A 22,308-nucleotide genomic window follows, 5' to 3' on the forward strand; every position below is an offset into this window, starting at 1 on the left:
CCAATATGTGTCTGTCCTTCCTTGTCCCAAACCTTTCAGGGGTTCCCCTTTGTCTGCAGGGGTGAAGTCCAAGTTCTTTATTTGATTTGACCCCGTGACATGACCCTTACATTTTACAATCTCCTCTCAGATCGTTCCATTCCTTAAACCTTTTACTGCACAGAGGTAGGCCTAAGGTCAGCCACAGGTAGAAGGCCTGGAGTGTCTCTTGAAGTCGGTGGTAATGTTTAAACAAGGAATCCTGCAGCTGTTGCCAGTCTGCCCTGCCTGTCTTTGCCCTGAACTCCTCTTGCAGTTTTTAGGCTGTAACGTTTGTCTAGTCCCTTTCCATACGTCTTCCTTCTGCAGCTTTTCTTCTAACACTCAATGCCCAGGTGTTGCTTCCTCTCCCTACCCTAATCTGCCAACAAGAATCGGGTGCTTAAAACACATGTCTATCAGATAAACGAACTTGGAGGCCAAAGTGTGAGAAGCGCAACGATCTTCTTTCTACAGGCGGGAAAGGGAGGAAAAGCGGGAAGAAAATAATTTCAACTACTTTCAAAAACGCCATCTGGACGGCGCTAGGACCCTGTCCGCGAACGTCTTCGTTCTCCAGCAGGGGGCTCTGTGCCCGGCAGGGACGAAAGCCGCCTACGCCGGCTCTTGGGCGCCCCCTACCGCCACCGCGCAAGCGCTACAGCCCTTCCAGCAGCTCCTGGGGCCCGAGCCCGCCTCTCGTATCCCATTGGCTGTCCGCTATTCTCCCGCCCATCCGGAACTCAGCCATTCAGCACCTCTTGGTGGGCGGGGCTTTCAGAGGGGGTGGGGCGCGGACTCGGATTGGCTCGGCGGAAGACGACGACGTGGCTGAAGGAGGCCGGTTTGTTTCTCAACTGAGGCTCACGCACCCCGGCTCAGGATTGGTGCTAGGCCGGGCCGGGGTCTTGGCCGGAAGCGGAAGTGGAAGTGGAGAAAGGATGCAGGTGTGGGGACCCGGGCTGGGAAACCTGGGGTCCGCTCTGCGACCCCTGTCCTGCCTCCTCCACGCTTCCTGCCCTCATCCGGGCGCTCTGGCCCTGCAGGGTGGCGGTTGGGCTCGTGAGACGAGCGCGTGCGAGGCACACCGCCTTCCCGCGTTCACGCCCCTCTCCCTGTCGTATTTCCCACCAGGACCATCAGCACGTGCCCATCGACATCCAGACCAGCAAGCTGCTCGGTAGGAGAGGCGCCCCCGCGCGGTCGCCTTCGGGGGAGGCCTAATAATTGCCCACTGCCACCAGCAGCCAGGAGCTGGGAAAGCCCGGCTCGAGGTGCCTTACTCTGGCCCGGCCTGTTTGAGGGAACCATTTGCAAGTCTGTACTGGCTCCTTGTTTCCTACTTCTAACATTGATAACGTAGTATCAAGTCCTGTTCTGGCACACAGGACAAGTGGCTGGTGTTAAAGATGGCCAGTTACCAGATGGCCTGTCCATTTGAACTGCAGTCTCTTTGTTTCTGGCTTCATGGCTTTTTGCATTATGTGGGGATGGGAAAGCCCCTCCCAACTCATGTAAAACGTTTCAGTGCCCCTTTGAACCCCTTTGAATTTATGGAGAAGAGGGACCTAAGACTCGGATACAGACCCTTTATGCCAGGCATGGTGATTCATGCTGGTAACCATGACACTTGGAAGGGTCAGGCAGGAGGATTGCTGGCAGTTCTCAGACAGATACCAGGCTAGTCAGGAACACTTAGCAATAATAGCAGTACCCCACCTAAAAGACAAAAACGCCTTTAGTCTCACCACTCAGGAGTCAGAGACCAGTCTGTCTGTATAGCAAACTCTAGCACAGCCTGGACTACACAGAGAGACCCTAAAGAAGATCGTTTAGTGGCCAGGCCATCTCTGTGCCTTGTTTTGTTCCTCGTTCTGTCACTTCTGGACATGTGCACAGCTCCCAACACTTTAAATGCCTCAGATCCCTCAGCCCAGTGTTAATCATGTCCCCAAGACGGTGACACTGTGAAGCTTGAGATACTTGACCAGTTGACAGATTTGTCAACAAGGCCACCTTTATAAATTTACCACTATGAGAGGGAGCACTCAGTCCTTTGATGGGCGCCAGTGAGGCTTCTGCTTAGCGTCCTAAGTGCTGGGGTTACAGACAGGAGCCACCGTGTATTCATAGTGTGTGAACACCCATGTGCCCACCCTGCTGTGAGAGCTTGCCCTCCGGTCACGGAAGAACTGAGGGCACACCGTTCACTGAGCACTCGCCCCATACAAGGTGCCATTTATACTTGTGGTTTTTTGTTTTTTTTTTTTTTTTTTTAAGACAGGGTTTCTTTGCGTAGCCCAGACTGTCCTGGAACTTGCTCTGTAGCCCAGGCTGGCCTCGAACTCACAGAGACCCACCTGCCTCTGCCTCCCAAGTGCTGAGATTAAAGGCGTGCGCCACCACTGCCCAGCAATAAAAAATATTTTAAAGGCTGGAGAGATGGCTCAGATTGACTGCCCTTCCAGAGGTCCTGAGTTCAGTTCCCAGCAACCACATGGTGGCTCACAGCCATCTGTAATGGGGTCTGGTGCCCTCTTCTAGTCTGCAGCATACATGCAGGCAGACCATTGTGTGTATAACAAATAAACAGTCTTTAAAAACTATATTTTAAATAAACGTGATAATTAGACCCCAGGACCATCCAACTGTAACACCTTAGTTCTCTTCTTAAGAAATGAGTATGGCTTTTAGGCTTCAAAACCGGGTCAGTTACCCTGGCAGTCATGTGGCAGAGTGGCACTTCAGTATTAGGAAGAGACCAGCAGCTAGGCCAGGGGTGGTGGAGCATGCCTTAATCACAGCACTGGAGAGGCAACGGCAGGCTTTCTGTGAGTTCAAGGGTAGTGCGGTCTACATAGTGAGTTCCAGGACAGCTGGGGCTCTATTTAAAAAAAAAAAAAAAGAAAAGAAAAGCTCATCAACTCGCATCCTCCAGTCCTTGGGGCGTTGTAGGTGTGAGGGGCTTTGCAGTTGTTCGTTCATCCGGTAGTTGGCATAGCCACCTTGTGTTTTCCATTGTCGCGGTTAATCCCAGCCCCGAGGAAGTGGAAGTTGAGCAACACCATCTGTCAACAAGAAAGATATAATTACCCACAGAAGCAAAATATTATGGAGAATTTAGAATGGTCAAAAGTGGCACTTTCATGTCAGGACCAATTTAAAGGTTTTCTTTATCCCGATGTTGAGGCAGTTGCTCTGTAAAGCCCACACTGGGGATAAAGTCAGGGCGCCGGAGCTTGTTTAGCCCAAGCACCTCTCTGAGTCCGTCTGCCTTTTCATCTTCCCATTTCTCTGTGGTTGGTACCTTAGCCAATGTGACAACAGCTGCTGTTCAGTATCCAGTGTGGGACGCTTGAACTAGTGGATTCCCGGGGGGGGGGGGGGGGGGGGAGCTGTGGCGACTGGCTGATTCTCACGCAGATTGGCTAGTGGACAGACGACACTGCAACCTGAAATGGCAAAGTCTGGTGCTGACCATCCGGGAGAAGATCAACACGGCCATCCAGGACATGCCAGAGAGCCAAGAGATTGCCCAGCTGCTCTCTGGATCCTGTGAGTGATCTGCAGCCATGTTCCTGGAGCCCCTTCCTTTCGGGAGTCCTGTGTGTCTACCCAGCCATTCCCTTATTGAGCTACCAGGGCTGACCCCAGAGAGAGAGGTTGTTTCCTGGCTTGTAGATGCTGGTTTCTTCTGTGCTAAAATAAGCGGGTCAGCCACCTGCAGTAGCCAGAGGAAGAGAGGAAGGATGGTAGAAGTCTAAAAGTCCCCATTCTTGCTTTCTAGACATTCATTACTTCCATTGCCTAAGAATAGTGGACCTTCTTAAAGGTACCGAGGCCTCCACCAAAAATATCTTTGGCCGGTACTCTTCACAGCGGATGAAGGTAAGTGTGGTTGAGGACTGGTAATGCACGGTTCCGGATATCCAGTCCACAACCCCTCTAGGCTCACGAAATGCCTAGGCAAGTCGAAATGCCTGCATAGTATATTTCCTGATCTATCTTTGTCCCTATAATTTATACCAAAGTAGGCTAGGTGGTGGTGGCACACGCCTTCATTCCTAGCACTTGGGAGGCAGAGGCAGAGGCAGGCGAATCCCTGTGAGTTCGAGGCCAGCCTGGTCTACAAGAGCTTGTTCCAGGACAGCTAGGACTGTTACACAGGAAAATCCTGTCTCTAAAAAAACAAAAACCAACCAAACAAACAAACAAAAAATTGTATACCAAAGTGGACCTGTCCCCTGGGCTTACATGTCCTGACCTTTGGCCTTTCAGAATCACTGTTAGGAATCAGAGTCCCAGAATTACGTGGGTGGTCCTGTCCCCTGGGCTTACATGACTCTTGGGAATCACTATTAGGCTCATAGTCCCAGAAGCACATGGGTGGTCCATCCAGCATTAAAGCTGGAGGAAGGTGAGGAGTTTGTGTTTGGTACGAAGCCTGGGGCAGCTTCCTCTTCAGGGATTGGCTGTGAGGAGCTGCTGAGTGCTCCTCTGACTCATCCCCTCTCTGCTGTTCTCAGGATTGGCAGGAGATCATAGGCCTGTATGAGAAGGACAACACCTACTTAGGTAAAGTGGCCCTAGCATCTGCAGGGAAGCCCACTCCTGGGATCCTGAAATACCGAGCTTACGGGGCACCTAGAAGGAAATGGAGTGCAGTACAGGCACTGCCTGTTGTAGGTGTGAGGAGCAGCTCCTCAAGTGCCGGGGTATGATCAGGCAGGAAGGGGACACACATGTGCTCAGCCAAGCAGGTGTCTGGCCTGTCTATCTTCTTTGTGGAGGTAGCGTGTACTGCCCCGCTCTCTCTGCACTCCTTCCACAGTAGGCAGAAGAGCTGCGGGTCGCCCTTCCACAGTAGGCAGAAGAGTTGGGAGCCTGAGAGAACAGCTAATGGCTGGTAGTAGTTTGGACTGTAAATAATTGTGATAAGTGATATATACCAAGCACCCAAGTGCAAAGGGTTGGTGTTTTATATGGATCCGCATGGTAAACACTGTGGTCCCTGTTTGGGAGCTGAGGATGGAAGAGGAGAGGGTACGTAACTTGTTTTAGGTCCCAGAGCTAGGCATGGAGAAGTAGAGAAGCCAGCCCCCTCTTCTCCACCACACTGTGGTGTCTGTACCTCAGGGCAAGCGTGTCCTACAGTAAACTTCCTGGGCCCTCCTCAGTGGAACTTTCTAGCCTCCTGGTTCGGAATGTCAACTATGAGATCCCCTCACTGAAGAAGCAGATTGCCAAGTGCCAGCAGCTGCAGCAGGAATACAGCCGCAAGGAGGAAGAGGGCCAGGCCGGGGCTACTGAGATGCGTGAGCAGTTCTACCACTCGTGCAAGCAATACGGCATCACGGTGAGTGGGTGCGCCATCATCGTGGGAGAGTCTCTGGGTCCGGCAGCTCCTGGGCAGCTGGACTGTGCCCGTCCAGGGTCACTGGCTCACCTTCCTGCAGTCTTTTAATGTTTTCTTTGACCTGCTGATTCCCACTTCCCACTGTGTGTGACCTAACCCTTTCCTTCTCTCAACGCTAGGGCGACAATGTCCGGAGAGAGCTCCTGGCCCTGGTGAAGGACCTGCCGAGTCAGCTGGCTGAGATAGGAGCAGGAGCTCAGGCCCTGGGAGAGGCCATCGACCTGTACCAGGCCTGTGTGGAGTTTGTGTGTGACAGGTAAGGAGGACTTCCAATGCCTGAGCCGGGTTGCTTTCCCTGGTCCCTCTTCTCTTCTCCATTTGGATTGTTCCCACATAACATGTCAGCTGTGTCCCACACGCTTGGAGCGGTGCAGAATGTGCCCCTTGGACCATGTGGTACAGGATGGAGCCTGTGCACGCTTCCCAAGCGCTTGTGGGAGGAAGGCTCAGTTAATATGTTCTTTTGAAGCTCCACAGAGCAGGTGTTGCCCATGCTGCGCTACGTGAAGAAGCACGGGAACTCAACAGTGTATGAATGGAGGACAGGGACAGAGCCTTCTGTAGTGGAGCGGCCACAGCTGGAGGAACCTCCTGAGCAGGTGCAAGAAGATGAGGTAAGACAGGCCCTAGGAGGCGCTGAGTGGGGACTGCTTCTCATCCACACACAGCCCTGACCAGAATTTCCACAGTGAACCCTGAGGGAAGCAGTGTGGTGTGACTTAGGTAGGAGGACCCAAAAGGCCCTTTATTTTCCTGGCTTTCTTGAGACCAGAGTACAGACAAGTTCTAAAAGCCTCAGCGCACTGGCTCAAGTTGACCTGGGGAGTCCTTCAATGAAACGGCCCTTTCTTTTTTGTTTTGTTTTTGATTTTCGAGACAGGGTTTCTCTGTTGCTTTGGATCCTGTCCTGGAACTAGCTCTTATAGACCAGGCTGGCCTCAAACTCACAGAGATCCGCCTGCCTCTGCCTCCCGAGTGCTGGGATTAAAGGCATGCGCCACCACCACCGGCTCGAAACAGCTTTTTCTTGTGGGAGCTTGGAGGCTTTGCGGTTGGCTGTGTAACTTTCCGCATGGCTCCGAGGCCCACGGAAAGGCAAACTGCTTTCCCTTTCTTCACCTCCTGTTTGCACTGAATGTCATTTTTGCTTTTTAGATCGACTGGGGTGACTTTGGAGTGGAGGCTGTTTCCGACTCCGGCATCTCTGCCGAGACCCCTGGAATCGACTGGGGCATCTCCCTGGAATCCGAGTCAAAGGTTAGGTTTGTCTCTGAGTGCTCCTGCTTCAGCCATGGAAAAGATCTATGTATATGATGGTTCACCGGTTTAAGGCCAGGTGCTTCCTGAGTGGGGCAGAGTTACAAAAGTGGGGAGTCAGTTTAGAACTCCTTTCTCCTGGGGTTTGGGGTGTAAGACTGCAAACAGACAGTAACCTCACCACACAGGAAGGAGGGTGGCATCATCAAAGCCACATCACCACACTCGCCCCTGCACAGCGCAGTGGCCCTTGCTCCACTGAGGGTCCAGTCACTGTACTTCCCAGGGACTTTGTTCTGGCTCCCGGGGCTAGGGAACCAGTTAGCATTGCTGAGTGTTTGCTGTCCATCCAGGATGCTGGGGGTGACGGGATAGACTGGGGCGATGACACCGCTGCTTCAGAGATCACCGTGCTGGAGACAGGGACGGAGGGTGAGTGCCCTGGCCCTGCTGCCCTGAAGAGTGCAGAAGCAGGAGTTCAGGGTCGTCCTTGAGCACTGAGTCTGGACAGCCCGAGCTGTGTGAGATCCTGTCCCTAAAAATAAAATCAGTCTTGATGAAGATGTGATTGGAAGTGGGTACAGAGGGGTGGTTAAGGAAAGTCTAGAAACTAAGCTCCTTTCTCTGGTTTGGATTTGTTCTGTCTTGTGTTTGGTTTTTTGAGACAGTATCACTGTGTAGCACTGGCTTATCTGCAACTCTTTGTAGACCAGGCTGGCCTCAAACTCAAAGAGATCTGCCTGCTTCTGCCTCCCCAGTGCTAGGATTAAAGGCGTGCGCCACCATGTCCCTTCCACCAACTCTGATCTATTTCAGAGACTAAATGTAGGCTAGTCATTTTGGTAAAGTATTTAGGAGTTTTAGGGCTCCTGGTCTGACATGACCCCCACCCCTCCAACATCTGCGGAGATGCTGTAGCAGCCACTTGTGTCACTAGAGGGCAGTGCAGGACGACACTTTACCTCCTCTTGCCACCTCTATCTGCGTGGGATTTGCAGAGACCCATGGAAAAGGATAGCTTTCCCCCTTGGATGAGGCCGAAAGGGGGCTTTAGTGAAGTGAGTCTGTGTCCATAGTGACATAGTCTTCCCTCCCTAGTCCTCAGAGCCATCCTGACGTCTCTGCCTCTCTCTCTCACAGCTCCAGAAGGCGTTGCTAGGGGCTCAGACGCTCTGACTCTTCTTGAATACCCTGAGACCCGGAATCAGTTCATTGATGAGCTGATGGAGGTACTGTCTTCTGGAAGGCGGCGGGGGTGACAAGGTTCTGACACAAGTGACATCACTTCTAATCCCTTCCTGCTATGTGAAGGGCACTGACTAATTTCAGCACCCTAGAGCAGAGCCTTACAAGTTTGGATCCCACCATCACCACCACCACCCTTGTATTTGCGATTTACTTCCAAAGTACCTGCGCATCTTGAGAAATAGCAATGGAGCGGTGACATTCAGAGGTCTTGCCTCTGTGGTACTTATAGTCCAGCAGGAAGAGCAGATAAGGAGCAAGATGAGTCTCCTACATCAGATGGTGCTGGGTGCCACAGATCACCAGGAAGCAAGGGGGCTGGAATGTAGTTCAGCTGGCAGAGTGTCTGCCTAGTGTTTAGGAAGCTCTGGCTTCAGTTCTCAGCATCACACACACCGTGTGTAGTAGTTACTCCTGCAGTCCAGCTGCAGTTCAGCACTTAGGAGGTCGAGGCAGGAGGGTCGGAACTCCAGGGTCTTCCTTAGCTACATGGCAAGCCTCCTAGAAATTCTGTGCCTGTCTGGTTTTTTTCCCTTTTTCTCCTTTTTAGCCACAAGGGGATGAGGGGACAAAAGATACCCAGTTTTCATAACATAGTGAGATAGGTTTTTCTCTTTAAAATTTGTGTATCTACTTGTGTGCACACAGGCACAGCACTGGTAGAGGTCTGTGGACAGCTGGATTTCATCCTTGTGGCATCTCACCTTTCTCCTGAGGACAAGCCCAGGTTATCAGGCTTGATGTCAGGCTATCCACCCAGCCCGAGATTAACTTACTCATAAAGACTACATGTTAGAGATATGGTTGCTGCTCTTATTCTTTCTAGACTTTTCCTAAACCAGAGTTTCTCAAGCATGGTTCCCACTCCACTCTTACTCCTCTCGTGCAGAGAAAATTGATACCTGCCCCGGGAGTTTCCGCTGTGTGACCTGAGGCTGGGAAGAGGATGGAGAGCTAGGGCTAAGCAGACAAGGTTGCTGTGGGGCTGGAGCAACAGTAGGGGCTGCTGCCGACTCCCATGCTGTAGACGTGGGTTCCCAGCAATGGTAGTGTGCAGAGGAGACAGCCTGTCTCCTCCAGAGTCTGCCTCTTCCTGTTGGAGGGCTCAGCTTCTGAATCCTTCTCTTGCTTCGAACCAGTTCCTTTCCCTCCTCAGCTCGAGATCTTCTTGTCCCAGAGAGCAGTGGAGATGAGCGAGGAGGCCGACATCCTGTCGGTGAGCCAGTTTCAGCTGGCTCCTGCCATCCTTCAGGGCCAGACCAAAGAGAAGATGCTCAGCCTGGTCTCCACACTGCAGGATCTGATTGGCCGGCTCACTAGTCTCCGAATGCAGCATTTGTTTATGATTCTGGCCTCGCCAAGGTTGGCTTTCCTGATTCTGTGTTTCTCCATGTTGAACGGAGCTCTGCCCTTGTCCTCTTCCTCTTCCGTGTCTCTCCCTCCCTGTGTACTTGGTTTTCTTCTGGGAATAGGGCGTCTCTTTGGGACAGGATAGGGTCGATTAATGTTTACAGATAGAATCTGCTTCCCAAGTAGGTGGGAATCTGGACTGGTTTATATTCCTTACCAGGAAAAGGATTGAAGGATGTGAGGGGAGAGGAGGCCAGCTCAGGTATTGGTTTCCCAAGCCTCACCAGAGCCAGGCAGCCTCACAGGGTGCCCTGCACAGGTATGTGGACCGAGTGACGGAGTTCCTTCAGCAGAAGCTGAAGCAGTCACAGCTGTTGGCTTTGAAGAAGGAGCTGATGGTGGAGAAGCAGCAGGAGGCGCTTCAGGAGCAGGCCGCCCTGGAACCCAAGCTGGACCTGCTCCTGGAGAAGAGCAGAGAGCTGCAGAAGCTGGTGAGAGACACGCCAGGAGCCTGCCCTGCCCTGGGGGAGGACACCCCAGCTTCCACAACCTGAGGCCCTGCGCCTGCCTATCTGCTCCCTGCCCACTCTGCTCTCTGTCTTTCAGATTGAAGCTGACATCTCCAAGAGGTACGGTGGCCGTCCTGTGAACCTGATGGGCACCTCTCTGTGATGCACTCCCTCCGTATCTTCTGCTTCCCAGCCCCCAGGTGGAGGTGGGACAGCCCAGGCTGGTGTTACTGGGCCTCGTCAGCAAGAAGTCAGGCAGACCCGGGGACAGCCATAAGCAGAAAGTGTCACCTGAATGGTGACACTGGCATTCACTAAGCTCTCTGCCTCTCTGCCAGAAGTTGTCTTGAGTGGGTCTGTGACCTGTGACTCTGTAGCCTGTCAGCCTGAAGCCACAACTCCTTTTAGTTCTCAAGTAAGGCTTAATAAAAAGGAAGAAATTTGACTGCTGGTGGTCACTTACACCTCTCCCTGGGCCTGCTCGCAGTTGAAGCTGGGCACAGGTTTTCCTGGATTCTTGATCCAGAAGGTCTTCGGCGACTGTAGAGCCCCAGATTAGAGACTTTCCTTTGCTTCCTGTGGTAGCAAAATCCATAAGTATTTACAAATGGTTCAGCAAGGGGCTTTGGGGCGGCCAGTGCAACCTTGCCCCATCCGCTAGCCAGGCTCATGCTGCCCCCACCCCAGCCAGGGGCCCAGGGAGAGCAGTCAGTCAGCCCTATTGGAACCAGCAAAGTTGTATTTTCCTCTTAATCACAGCTTCCCTTCTAGGCAGAGGGGAGATGTGGTTTGGGGAGGCGGGGTCTGATAAACAAGGTGGAGACAGGAGTTGTCACCTTCCCTAGCTGCCTGTCCACTTCCTGCCCATAACTGCCTGCTCTGGGATTGGGTAGAGCCCACCCCAGGACAGCACCCTTCTTCCAAGCCACCTACCCATCCCTGTTTCCCAGGAAGGATAGGGGCTAGGGGTGGCCAGCAATTCGATTTTAATTTCATAGCAGAGCAGTTGATTCATGGCTCTTTGTCGCTGGCGTTGACTCCCGTAATGACTTTCCATCAAAATGAAAAGTGGAGTGACACCGCTCATTATTCCTGCTGCTTGTTATCTCAGTTCTGGGGAGGGCTGCCCCTCCCTGCTGCCTTTCAGCCATCCAGGACAGTGAGTGATGGCCCCTATTAATCACCGACCCCGCGGACTCCGGTGGACACACGCTATCCAGAGGAGAGAGAGATAAGGCCGCATGAACTGCTCGGAGACGCTCCTATCGATTACTGTCAACCCGCCACTTCCCCCAATCTTTGCCTGGTCACCTCCTTTTGGAGGAATCAAGCTGAAGTAAGAAGCCTAGGAATTGAGAGAGGGAAGATTCTGGTGTCAGAACACTGTCCTAGGAATGGAAGGACCTAGAGAAATGTGAGTGGACAGCGTTTTGCCTGCAGTTACCCTAGAGGCCCAAGTCCTGGGGCCTGTGTGGAAATCTGAGCACATGTCTGCCACCTCCCAGCCCAAATGGTCATCTGCTCCAAGGGCTGTCTGGCTAACCTTGTGCAACAGCCATCAGCTCACTGAGGCATGCTACCCCTGCCCAGTCTTATGTCCCTGCCTAGTCACCAGCTGTTACAGACTCCACTGTTTACAAGGCCTGGGCTGTGGGAAGACGCCCAGAGGAGCGTGTGACTATGCCAGGCTGGATTTGGCCTCAGAGGCTCCTGTTACTGCCAGACATGAGTACCTGACCTCCCACCAGCAGGGAAACGGTATTTTCTGAGGCTCCAGTTCCCCAGGAAGGAAAGCAGTTTATGTCAGAGGGCCGGCATTTTAGCAGATGGAAACACGGTGTGGGGACCAGAGGGGTTTGTACACTGTCCTCCCTTAGGGTTAGGCCCGTTTTCTGCCTGGTGAAGTGTAGGCTCTAGGCTGAGGAGGACTGTTTCCTCAGGGCCCTGGCAGTACTGGCATAGATTGCCTTTGGCTCCACTACCTTCTGGGCCACTCCTCCCAGCCAGGCCAAAGACACCAAACCCACCTGGCGGGCTACAGGAGCAGCTCTGATTGGTTTGGGTACCAACTTCTGAACCCCTCGAACTTGGTTCTGTGATGTTCAGGCCTATGAATGGCACAGGGCTGTTCTAAGGGTTAATGAATTGAGCTATACAGTGCTCTTGGGTCTTGCTTGACACCATGAGCTCCTAGCTATACATGGTGGCCACCGCAGAGGACTCTTGTTGGCCTGACCTGTCTTCTTGGAAGAGAGAAGCAAGGGCTCCTTGCAGACTTAAAGACCAAGTTCCCAGCAGTCAGCTGTCTTGCAGAAGACATTCGGGGAAAGAGGGAGGCCACGGGCCAAGCTCCATCCTCAGCAGTCTTAGTTCGATGTGGATTTATTGCCAAAGGCGTAGCATCGTTTGATGTTGACTTCTCCCTTTGCTTCTCTGCTTAACGCCATCTCCCTGATTCACGTAAGAAAGTAGGGCCTCCCTTTTCCAGAATGCTTTGCGCCTCTGCCTGCTGGCTGGCTGTGAGCATGGGCTAAGCTGATGCTCAGGCTTGTCCATCAGCTCTGTGAGCCCAGGGCAGTGCTCCCCCACCCCCATTTCCACCCAGGGCCCATCTGGGCCACGTGGACTCCTGGTCAAGTAGAACCCATCTGTTCCCTTTGCCAGTACAGGGCAGGGATGATCACCTGCCCCATAGCAGGGCCTAGAGCCCAGGACAAAGGAAAAGCACACCCAGCCAGGGGAGAGGAGCCTGGGACTGTGGCCCTGTCAGTCACGTGCTCTCAGCCAGAGTCCCCAGACGTGCTTACAGAAACGCGTGTGCCATGGCTCCCCGCCTTTTCATACACTCCTCCCTGTTTCTGATGTGTGTCTCATGACCACCATTTGTGATTCTTTCCCCACTCCAGTTCAAGCACATGTAATCCTGTAATAATGGGAAGACTGGGAGACAGCTGCACAATTCAGCTGTTACTTGTGTGCAGAAGACCCTGTGTCCTAGCTAAGCACCAAAAATAGCATGAAATTGGGTAGGGAGGCACATGCCTGCAACACTTAGGTGGCGCTTGGAAGACAGAGGCAGAAGGACCAGAAGTCCAAGGTGACCATTGGCATCCTTACTATAGAGGAAGTCTGAGACCAGTCTGGACTATGCAAGACTCTGTCGCAATAAACAAAGCTGTTATAATTAACAACAACAAAATGCAGTGTGGCTGTAGACTCTGGGCTCCTGCCCTTGCTGCTTGTGTGACCTGAGGCCAGTTTCTGGGCCCATGTGTGCCCCATTTCCTCCTGCCAAACAAGGGAAAGGCACTGCTGACCTTAGGGCGTGGTGAATGTGTACACCACTCAGAACAGACCCAGCACAGTAAAACCCAATGTCAGCTGTCTGTGCCAGTGGCATAGGGTAGGAATATCCTAGACTAAAGTCGACAACTTGTATCTGGTCCTGGTCCCACCCTAAGTCCATTATCCCCACCTATACCCCATCTCTAGTATTCCCTGTCTCAGTCTGTTGGCTTTTCCTTTCAAACGTGCCTTTTCTGTTCTTATGGCCATTTTGGTCCCTGTTGCCCCCTATTCAGACTCCTGCCTCAACTTCCTACAGTCTGAAATTATAGGTATATGACCTCATACTTTGAACTTACAGTCCATCCATTTTAACTAAGGTGGAAAGATTGTGAGTTCACAGACAACCCAGACTACATAAGGAGACCTTGTCTCGAAGAGTTTGGAGTGCGGTAGTACTGCCATTAGTCCCAACATTGCAGTGGCAGAGACAGGCAGATCTCTGTGAGTTCCAAGCCAGCCAGGCTCACATAGTGAGACCTTGTCAAAAAGAAAGAAGGGCTGATCGTGGGTCAGGGCTCAGTGATGGAGTTCTTGCCTCGTGTGTTCCACCCCCAGCACTAGAAGAAACATAAAATGGCCTCACTGGCCAGCTTAGACTATATAGTGAAATCCTGTCTCAACATCCCCACCAACCCTCAACGTGTACACAACCACCAAAGCAAAGAAATATAAGCGAGACAACTCTCATCGCCTGTAGGGAAGGGAACATGGTATCTGAGAACCTTCAAGGCCTGACTCCACATCTTTCCCTATTTGAGGAGATTGCTTTATTCTGGCAATACCTTTGCAACATTGGCCCAGTTCGGCTAGCAAGGCTGTCACCCACACACTGGTCTTTGGACTGGCTGCAGTGCGCTCTGAGGAGCCAGGCTCCGAGCTGTCTTCACGTTGCCATCCTGCCTGGCAGAGCCCAGCGCAGCAGGAGGGAGTGTCGAGGCTGCAGCAGGCCTGTGGCGCCCAGGAGTACCAGCTGACCCAGATCCTGCCTGTGTCCTCCAGATGCCCTTCCTCTCTGGTGACAGGGTCGAGCCTCTGAATAGGCCTGCCCTGAGTAAACTCTGCCTGAGCCACCCTGTCACCCTCCTCTCCTTCCCCAGGCTCCAAAGAAAACCAGTTGGAATATTTAAACTTCTCCTGTGTGTCTAATAAAAAGTTCTGCACTATTTAACTCCCCAGCTATCCATTACTGTCTGGTGCTGCCCTCTCCTCCCAGTGTCCCCCTCCCTTCCTCTCTCCCAAACCGTGGCGCACAGCAAAGCCATTTGTCAAACTGATCCCGCCGCCGGCTGCGCTTGGCTGTGTCTGAAAGGACAAGCCGCCCCGCAGGGGAAGGTGGGAATGAATAAAGGGGCTATGCAAATTGCTGCTTAATCTGCAGAGAAACACCCAGGCTTTGGGGAGACGCTCATTACTTCTTTTAACTGTGATTAACGGGCAAATTAAACCCAAGCCCTTAACTCTCTCCTGGCAGAGGACTTGAACGCAGAGCCCCACGCTGGTGCCAGAGGCTTGGGTCTCTTCTTTCGTTGCTTGCGGCTGCGGTAAGGCGCATGAGCTTGGCCCTGCACTCAGAGGCAGGCATGAGAACAGACCCCTGCCAACTCACCTTAACTCACCAGAAGGGAGAAATTCGCTGTTCTTTGAAGTTTGCTTTAGATACTCAAGAAAGAACACGGCTATTGGCTGATGGGTTTGCTGGCACCCTTTGCCTCTACCAAAAATTACCAAAAAAAAGTTAAGCGAATTCCTAATCCTGACCTTCAAGAGCATGTCAGGAGTGAGGTGACAGTGGCTTTAGCCACTATGTCTGAGTTAGTTGCTAACCAGTTAGTTGCTGACCTGACCAGCTACTCCAAGCCTGGTTCTGGAAAGGGGCATACAGAGTTAGAGCAGAACTCTGAAACTGTCCAGGCCTATTAACCAGGCGTGAGGAAGAGACCAAGGGGGTGGGGGTGGGGCGGAGGATTTGAGTTTGTCTCTAGCAGAGGCCCTGGGAAGGCCTTGCTTCAGGGGTACACATGGCCAAATGCAGACACTGGGAGGGACTGAAGGCTCCAAATATCTGTTGTTTATTCTGTCTGTGGACTTCTGTTTTGATGTAAGTTGTACATAACATAATGTGTCATTTAACTCTTCGTGGGCATTCAGGTCAGTGGCATTCACACTACCACGTGGCCATTACCACGATCCACTCTGCCTTCTCACGTGGTCCAGCTGTCCTGCCCAGCCCATAATCCGCTCTCACAACCACTGCACCGAAGGCTGGGGCGATAGCACTATGTAGAGTATTTCCAGGCAGACCAGAGGCCCTGGATCCAACCCCAGCACCGAGTCAAGACTGTCTATAGAAGAGTGATCTGTTTGAAATCCAAAAAATCAAAAATTCCAAGTGGGGTGGTTTAAAAGAGAAGACTGCTGATTGTTTGGGAGGAAATCCTGTAGGGACTCCCTGTTAACACAGTTTCCTCTAAGCCTGAATGATTAGGAGGTGAAAGATGACACACAGTGGTGACAGACTGTCTGTCAACCTGATGGGGCCGAGGAGAGACACGGCCCCGTATTTTATTTTGTCGTTGAGTCGATCAGTGGGTATGTCATAGACACCGGGCCTGACAACCCCCTCAGCCGCGCCTCTCTCTTTTCTTACCTCCCAAAGCCCTGCTCCACCATCTATTAAAACATCCTGGGCTGTCAGGGATATTAAAAGGTTCTGTCACTCCTTCTTAAAACAGTCATAAATACAACCTGGACACTAGCATTTGGGCAGAAGCCTTGGTGTTAAACGAGAAGAGGCGAACGGCGAGGCTGCCTGCCTGCCTTTTTTGACAGCCTGGGCGCCGTGGCCTTACCACTTTCTAGATGCACGAACCGCCTCCGCAACACCTGCTGCTCTGAAGCCCCTATCCCTGAGCATGAGATTGAGCCATTAGTCCTGCGACCACAGGCGCCAGCTCATCTCTTGCTCCTTCGGTACCCACCCTACACCTCTTCTGCCCGAGGAGCCTGCTTCCTAGGCCTCTCCAGACAGTAGAGCTCATAGCAGGGACAGAGGGAACAAGGGAGCGAATGTTTTCCTCCAAGCTGAAGTTGGCCATCTTTTCCTCTTCTGCATTCTGTGCTCCACCTTCACCTGTCTTGCCACAAAGTCTTATGGGGGTCCAGAGGCTTCCCTGAGGCTTCCCAGAGAGTGGGCAGGAGTTTGCCATCTTGCCAGTGGAGGACCACCGTCACTTCTGAATCCTTGACCTCCTCCAAGCTAGTACATCCCCAGTATCAGCCAGAGCATCACGGTCTCCCAGGATAAACCCCCGCCTCTTCTACTTCCAATAAAAGAAAGAAGCCAGATTCTAACCAGGCTGTATCCCAGTGGAGGAGACAGAAGAAGCTTCTCTTCTTCTACTGAGGCACGGAACCAAAGCAGCCACTGGCAAATCCTAACTGGATTCATTCTGTCTGTTGGGCTGCACGTTCACCTTAATACCTAGTTGGTTAGATGCACAAAGTCCCTGTGCAGGGCCTTCTGTGTTCACACTGAAGCAGCACCCAGGATCCTGGAATCTTCGGATGACTAACCAGTGGCCCACCCAGTGTTCAGTGGCCATAGTCACTTCCTGTTCCAGAACTTTCGCTGACCTTTAGATCCTTCCTGAACTATGATTCCCCACCCACAGCAGTTGTCTTCCCCATAGCTCTTTTCAAATATTTCAAGAACTGTCAGACTTTTGTCATAGTCTGTGATGTTAGGTGCCTAGCTCATCCCCGTGGGAGCATGTGACTATCAGAGACAGACATCGTTCCACCTGGGAAAGGACATCCTAACAACCCAAGGAGTCTCATGAAGGCACAGGCAAGCAAGCGGACTTAGGCTGACATTGTATCTGTATTTGCTGGGGACCCGGAAGATGAGTGGATAATCAAATGCCTTGAAGAGTCGATAATTTGGCGTACTCGGTGCTTCTAGAGGCTGGGTGAAGCCTAGCAGCTGTTCCCCGGCTGGCCTCCATGTAGCCACCGTGCAATTCAATCCCAGAGAGTCAGACCCTTCATCCTCAAAGGTCACAGGCCCAGCTCCAGGAGAGTGAGCAAACCCTTCTTTGCCCTCACTCTGGGCAGTGTCTGACCCAGCAGGTAGGATGTGGAGGGGAATCTTGGAGACTCCCACCAGCCACTCTAGTTGAGAAGGGCAGGCAGGAGTGTGGGTGTCGCCCCCCACTCCCCCCTTCTCCCTCTCATCTCCTCCCCTGCTTCACCTGCCTTTCTTTCCTTTCTTTTGGCTCTCTGGGTGACAGTGCCCACCCCTCATCTCCATGGCAATAAAAAGGGAGGTGGGGTGGGTTGTGCCCTGTATTTTTAGCCGGTCCATAATAGCCCTTTTCTCTGGGGACACAGGCACTGCCTGTGGAACTAATCTCCCCCTGTTCCTCAGCTCACAAAGGGGCAGGGGAGCCCCTCCCTCTGCCTAGGCCGCCCTCGGTGACCCCAGCCCGTTTCCGGGTGTGCTTTAGGCCTTCAGGGCCTGCAGCTGGGCCTCTCTCAGGGGATCCTACACACAGGCAGGGTCACCCCAGCTGACCTCCCCGGAGGACAGAGGTCAAGCCCCCTCTGGAGTCTCTGCTGTGAGATTGGAAGGGAGCTGGGGCTGGGGCAGGGAGGGAGGGGGAGGAGTGTGGGGGGAGGGGACCTTCTTTTTTAATGTAGAATTAAATGACTCCTTGGGCCTCCCCTGTCTCTGCTTGTCTCAAGCTGGGTCTCAGGGCCTGGAATCCTAGGAGTCCAGGCCTCAGAGAAATAGTTAAATTCCTGTCCTGGAGTTTGGTCAAGGTGAAGCCTGAGCTGGGAGAATCGCAAACTCCTGACAGGGAAGTGGAGGAACTATAAAGGGTAGTGGGCTCGTCAGCCCTGCCTTTGAAACTGGTTTTGCTTGCTCTTGAGGCAGGATAGGAAGATGGAGGAAAACCTGGGGACCTGGAGAAGGCCAGGAGCCCTCAGTGCAGACTCTGGGTGAAACCTCCTACCAGCTGAAAGCCAGATTCCAGCACAATTAGCATTTGCTGTGGAGGCTGCCGACGTGAGGGCATATATTTTTAAGCAGAGAACTATTTTGAGGTAAAAACGTTAAAGTAGCTAAGCATAGCGGCACAGGCCTGTAATCCCAGCACTTGGGAGGTGGAGGCAGGAGGATCGGGAGTTCAACATCATCCTAGGCCAGCCTGGGCTACAGAAGACCCTGTCTCAAGAAAGGTTACAATAGGGCTGGAGAGATGGCTTGAAGGTTAAGAGCATTGCCTGCTCTTCCAAAGGTCCTGAGTTCAATTCCCAGCAACCACATGGTGGCTCACAGCCATCTGTAATGGGGTCTGGTGCCGTCTTCTGGCCTGCAGGCAGACACACAGACAGAATATTTTATACATAATAAGTAAATAAATAAATATTTAAAAAAAGAAAGGTTACAACAGCAATAGAGGAGGTTTCTGTCCATGGTTGGAGAGAGTCTCCTGTTGAGACCATCTCTGGGAATCTTACAAACTAGACTGCTAATTTCCAGAGATGATGCCCTAACTTCCTGCATCCCCATGGTCTGGAGTTTTGCTTTATCAGTACCTGACTTGAGACACTTTCCTGACACGCTCCTCTGCATGTGGGAATGATGGCCACACATGGTTAATGTACTAACGTGTAACCCAGGTCCTCAGGGTGCTCACCTTGTAGAGAGACGCGTGTCTCCTCAGCTGTAGCTGCCAGTTAGAAAGGAGACCTTTGTAAAATACAATAATAATAAATAACATGTAATAATACATTTTGGGCTGGAAAGATGTGTCACAGTATAGAGCACTCGGTGCTCTCCCAGAAAACCTGAGTTCAACACCTATTGCCCACATCCAGCAACTGCCAACTGCCTGTAACTCTAGCTCCAGGGAGATCCCACACCTCTGGCCTCCATGAACACCAGCACTCATGTGTGCTTACACAGACACACATATATTCACATAAGATTTTATTTATTTATTTATTTTTAGATTTATTTAGTATGTATACAACACTCTGCCTCCATGTATGCCCGCATGCCAGAGGAGGGCGCCAGATCTCATTACAGATGGTTGTGAGCCACCATGTGATTGCTGGGAATTGAACTCAGGACCTCTGGAAGAGCAGCCAGTGCTCTTAACCACTGAGCCATCTCTCCAGCCCCCCACATAGGATTTTAAAAATAAATTAAAAGCATTTTAAATTATATTTTTACATATCCCATGTCCATGTGGATGTGCACGGCGTGGTGCATGGCCTGGTGCATGGCATGGTGCATGGCACAGAGACACCCTTCACCTACTGAGTCATCCCCCAGGAAGGAGCTTGGATGCTTCATATTGTCAATCAAGCCAAAGCATTCTCTTAATGACAGACAGAGAAGGTTCCCTCCCTAGAAAAGCCTATTCCAGAACATCTAGAGGGTGGAAACACAGACCAGCAGCCAGCTAGCCTGGCCGAGCCGTACTCCAGGCTCCTCACTCCTAGCGGGGAGGGTGAGTAGGACTCTCCTCAGGTTAGAAGTGACTAAGAGTACCTGCTGCCTGGGGTGAGAGGATCCACGGCTTCTGCCTGGAAAAGCTCTCTGAGAAGAACCCAGCCACTGGCCATGCCATGGAGGTGTCAGTGGTGGTACTTACTTATCATCAAGTTCTGTGGCTCTGATTTTCCAGAACAGAGCTCATTCCAAATATTCCAAGCCTGTGTCGCTACGAATCCCTCTCTCTCCCACACCGTGCGCATGTTCTGATTTCTGATAAGAAATAATACATGATCACTCTTGTTGGTTGATGGGAAAATGCCCAGTTTGTCCTTGTAGCCTGAGGCTCTAAACGATGAACACCGTTAGCCCAGGAGGGAGGAACTGGCCTGGTACAAAACAGGACCAGGCAAATGACACGTTGGAAAGGTCAGCAGAGGTGGTCTGGAAGGTGAAGCCAAGAGTGCTTCTAATCTGCCCGACTTATTACTGGCATCATTTCAAGAGATAATTTAATGCTCTCCTAGTGGCCTTGTTTGCTCCCGAAGGGAGAAAACAACAACCACCAGCAGCACTGTACCCAACCCCTGTTTTATTCAAACATCACTTGCTTGTTTCCAGTGCATAGTTATTAATATCCTCGTCCTGGCGCCTCCTTTACAGTTGATCACCAGTGAATTATGGTCGCTGCTCCCACGACTACAAAGTCCACACTGTCCTGCTGTGGGGAGAACTGGACTTTCCTCTGCAGCCAGGGCCCAGAGCTCAGGGTAGAAACCCATGTCCCCAGCTGGGAGCTCGGAGGGTATGGAAGGCAGAGCTGAGTCAAGGAGCAAGAGGGAAGGAGACCCTTGTGCATCCGGGAGCCTCAGCATCTTAAGTTCTAAAATCTAGCCAGCCTCCTTGTTTCCCTAAAGCCCACTCCATCTTCGAAACAGAAAAACACCAACGATCATTTTTGAGCATTTCCTTTGTTGGTTTTGTGTGTGTGCCCCCGAGAGCACGTGAGTGAGGGTCAGAGGGCAACGAGGGAGAGTTGGCGTCTTTCCTTTAACCGCGTGGATTCCCAGGGTTGAACCAAGGCTGTCAGGCTTAGAATGGCCATGACTTTACATGCTGGCTTCGTACCAGTCTGGCCCAAAACAGAATTTTTAAAAAAGAATCTAGCCTCCAAGTTTCTCTCTTTAATTTTAGTATTATTATTATTAGTGTGTGTGTGTGTGTGTGTATGTGTGTGTGTACCATACCAGATGTACGTGGGTTCCCTTGGGGGCCCGGACACGGTGTCAGATCCCCGGAGTTGGACTTACACCGGTAGTTACACACCACTGAGCTTGGTATTGAGAACCAAACCAGTGTCCTCTGGAAGAGCAGGAAGAGATCTTAACTGCTGAGCCATCTCTCCAGCCCTCTAAATAGATTTTGTTTTGTTTTGTTTGAGACAGGGTTTCTCTATGTAGCCCTGGCTGTCCTGGAACTCACTCTGTAGACCACGCTGGTCTCAAACTCAGAGATCTGCCTGCCTCTGCCTCCCAAGTGCTGAGATTAAAGGTGTGCACCACCACTGCCTGGACAAAATAGAAAAAAAATTAAAACTTCCTTTTCCTTTGATCATTTTTAACAATAATATACCAGAGTCTGCACTGAATACTTTACTACACTATCTCATTTCATAGACTCTGTTAGTTTGATTTCTTTAACAAGGACTTTATAAATAGCACAGGACTAGAGGCTCTCATGATTCAGAATGCTTGGGTTATAGACGTGAACCACCATGCCCAACTTTTATGGTTTTTTTTTTAAAGATTTATTTATTTGTTACATACATACATACAGCATTCTGCCTGCATGTGTGCCTGCAGGCCGGAAGAGGGCACCAGATCTCATTACAGATGGTTGTGAGCCACCATGTAGTTGCTGGGAATTGAACTCAGAACCTATGGAAGAGCGGTCAGTGCTCTTCCCTCTGAGCTATCTCTCTAGCTGCCCCCCCTCAACTTTTGAGGATTTAAAAAAAAGATTTATTTTTACTTTTTATTTGAATGTGTGTATGTGTGTTTGGGTGCCCATGGAGGCCAGAAGAGGGCAGTGGATACCTTGGAGCTAGAGTTACCTGTAGTTGTGAGCTGCGTGATGTGAGCACTGGGAACTGAACCCAGGACCTTGGCAAGAGCAGTGCATGCTCTAAACTTCTAAGCCCTTTCTCCAGCCCACTGGATACGATGCTAATTTAATAATTGGGTGTTAATTTATATAATAACTTAATAAATGCCTATTTAATTGTTTAGGATAGTCAGATCCTGAGCAATTAAGAAACATGCTTAAACTGAGTGTGGCGGCAGACCCTCTAATCCCAGCATTTCAGAGTTAGAAGCAGGGTCTGGAGTTCAAGGCCCTGGCTACTTAGTGAGTTCAGGGCCAGCCTGGGCCTCTCTCGGGGAAAAAATGCCTTCAGGTATAGGGGGATAGTGGTGGTAAAATGCCTGCTTAGAAAACCCTGGGCCCTGGGTTCTACCCTTCAGCACTACATAAAGATGCTTTCAACTTACATGTATATAAAGACACTACGATGAAGCTCATTGCTTTGTATATTAACCTAAATTTTTAACTTAAAAAAAAAAAACTGAAGAATTAATTCAGCGGGCATAGTGTATCTTAAC

The 22,308-nt window shown here is 51.4% G+C and overlaps 1 protein-coding gene across 1 annotated transcript; it reads left to right on the forward strand.

Moving 5' to 3' along the window:
• Positions 1-821: 821 nt before the first annotated feature.
• Positions 822-10,240, forward strand: Cdk5rap3 (CDK5 regulatory subunit associated protein 3). Its single transcript, XM_038326087.1, has 14 exons — positions 822-965; positions 1,153-1,198; positions 3,442-3,573; positions 3,806-3,906; positions 4,545-4,593; positions 5,196-5,374; positions 5,554-5,690; positions 5,904-6,048; positions 6,590-6,691; positions 7,045-7,123; positions 7,832-7,920; positions 9,093-9,298; positions 9,606-9,777; positions 9,893-10,240. Exons 1-14 carry the CDS (start codon positions 960-962, stop codon positions 9,956-9,958), a joined length of 1,509 nt encoding a protein of 502 aa, XP_038182015.1. The 5' UTR covers positions 822-959; the 3' UTR covers positions 9,959-10,240.
• The last annotated feature ends 12,068 nt before the right edge of the window (positions 10,241-22,308 follow it).

Source organism: Arvicola amphibius, chromosome 4 (assembly GCF_903992535.2).
Source record: "Arvicola amphibius chromosome 4, mArvAmp1.2, whole genome shotgun sequence".
Classification (NCBI taxonomy): Eukaryota; Metazoa; Chordata; class Mammalia; order Rodentia; family Cricetidae; genus Arvicola; species Arvicola amphibius.

Bases quoted from the DNA above. Each gene is read 5' to 3' on its own strand.
- Cdk5rap3 (XM_038326087.1), top strand. The intron at 5,375-5,553 runs GTGAGTGGGTGC...TCTCAACGCTAG, and splicing joins GCAAGCAATACGGCATCACG to GGCGACAATGTCCGGAGAGA. The intron at 6,692-7,044 runs GTTAGGTTTGTC...CTGTCCATCCAG, and splicing joins CCCTGGAATCCGAGTCAAAG to GATGCTGGGGGTGACGGGAT.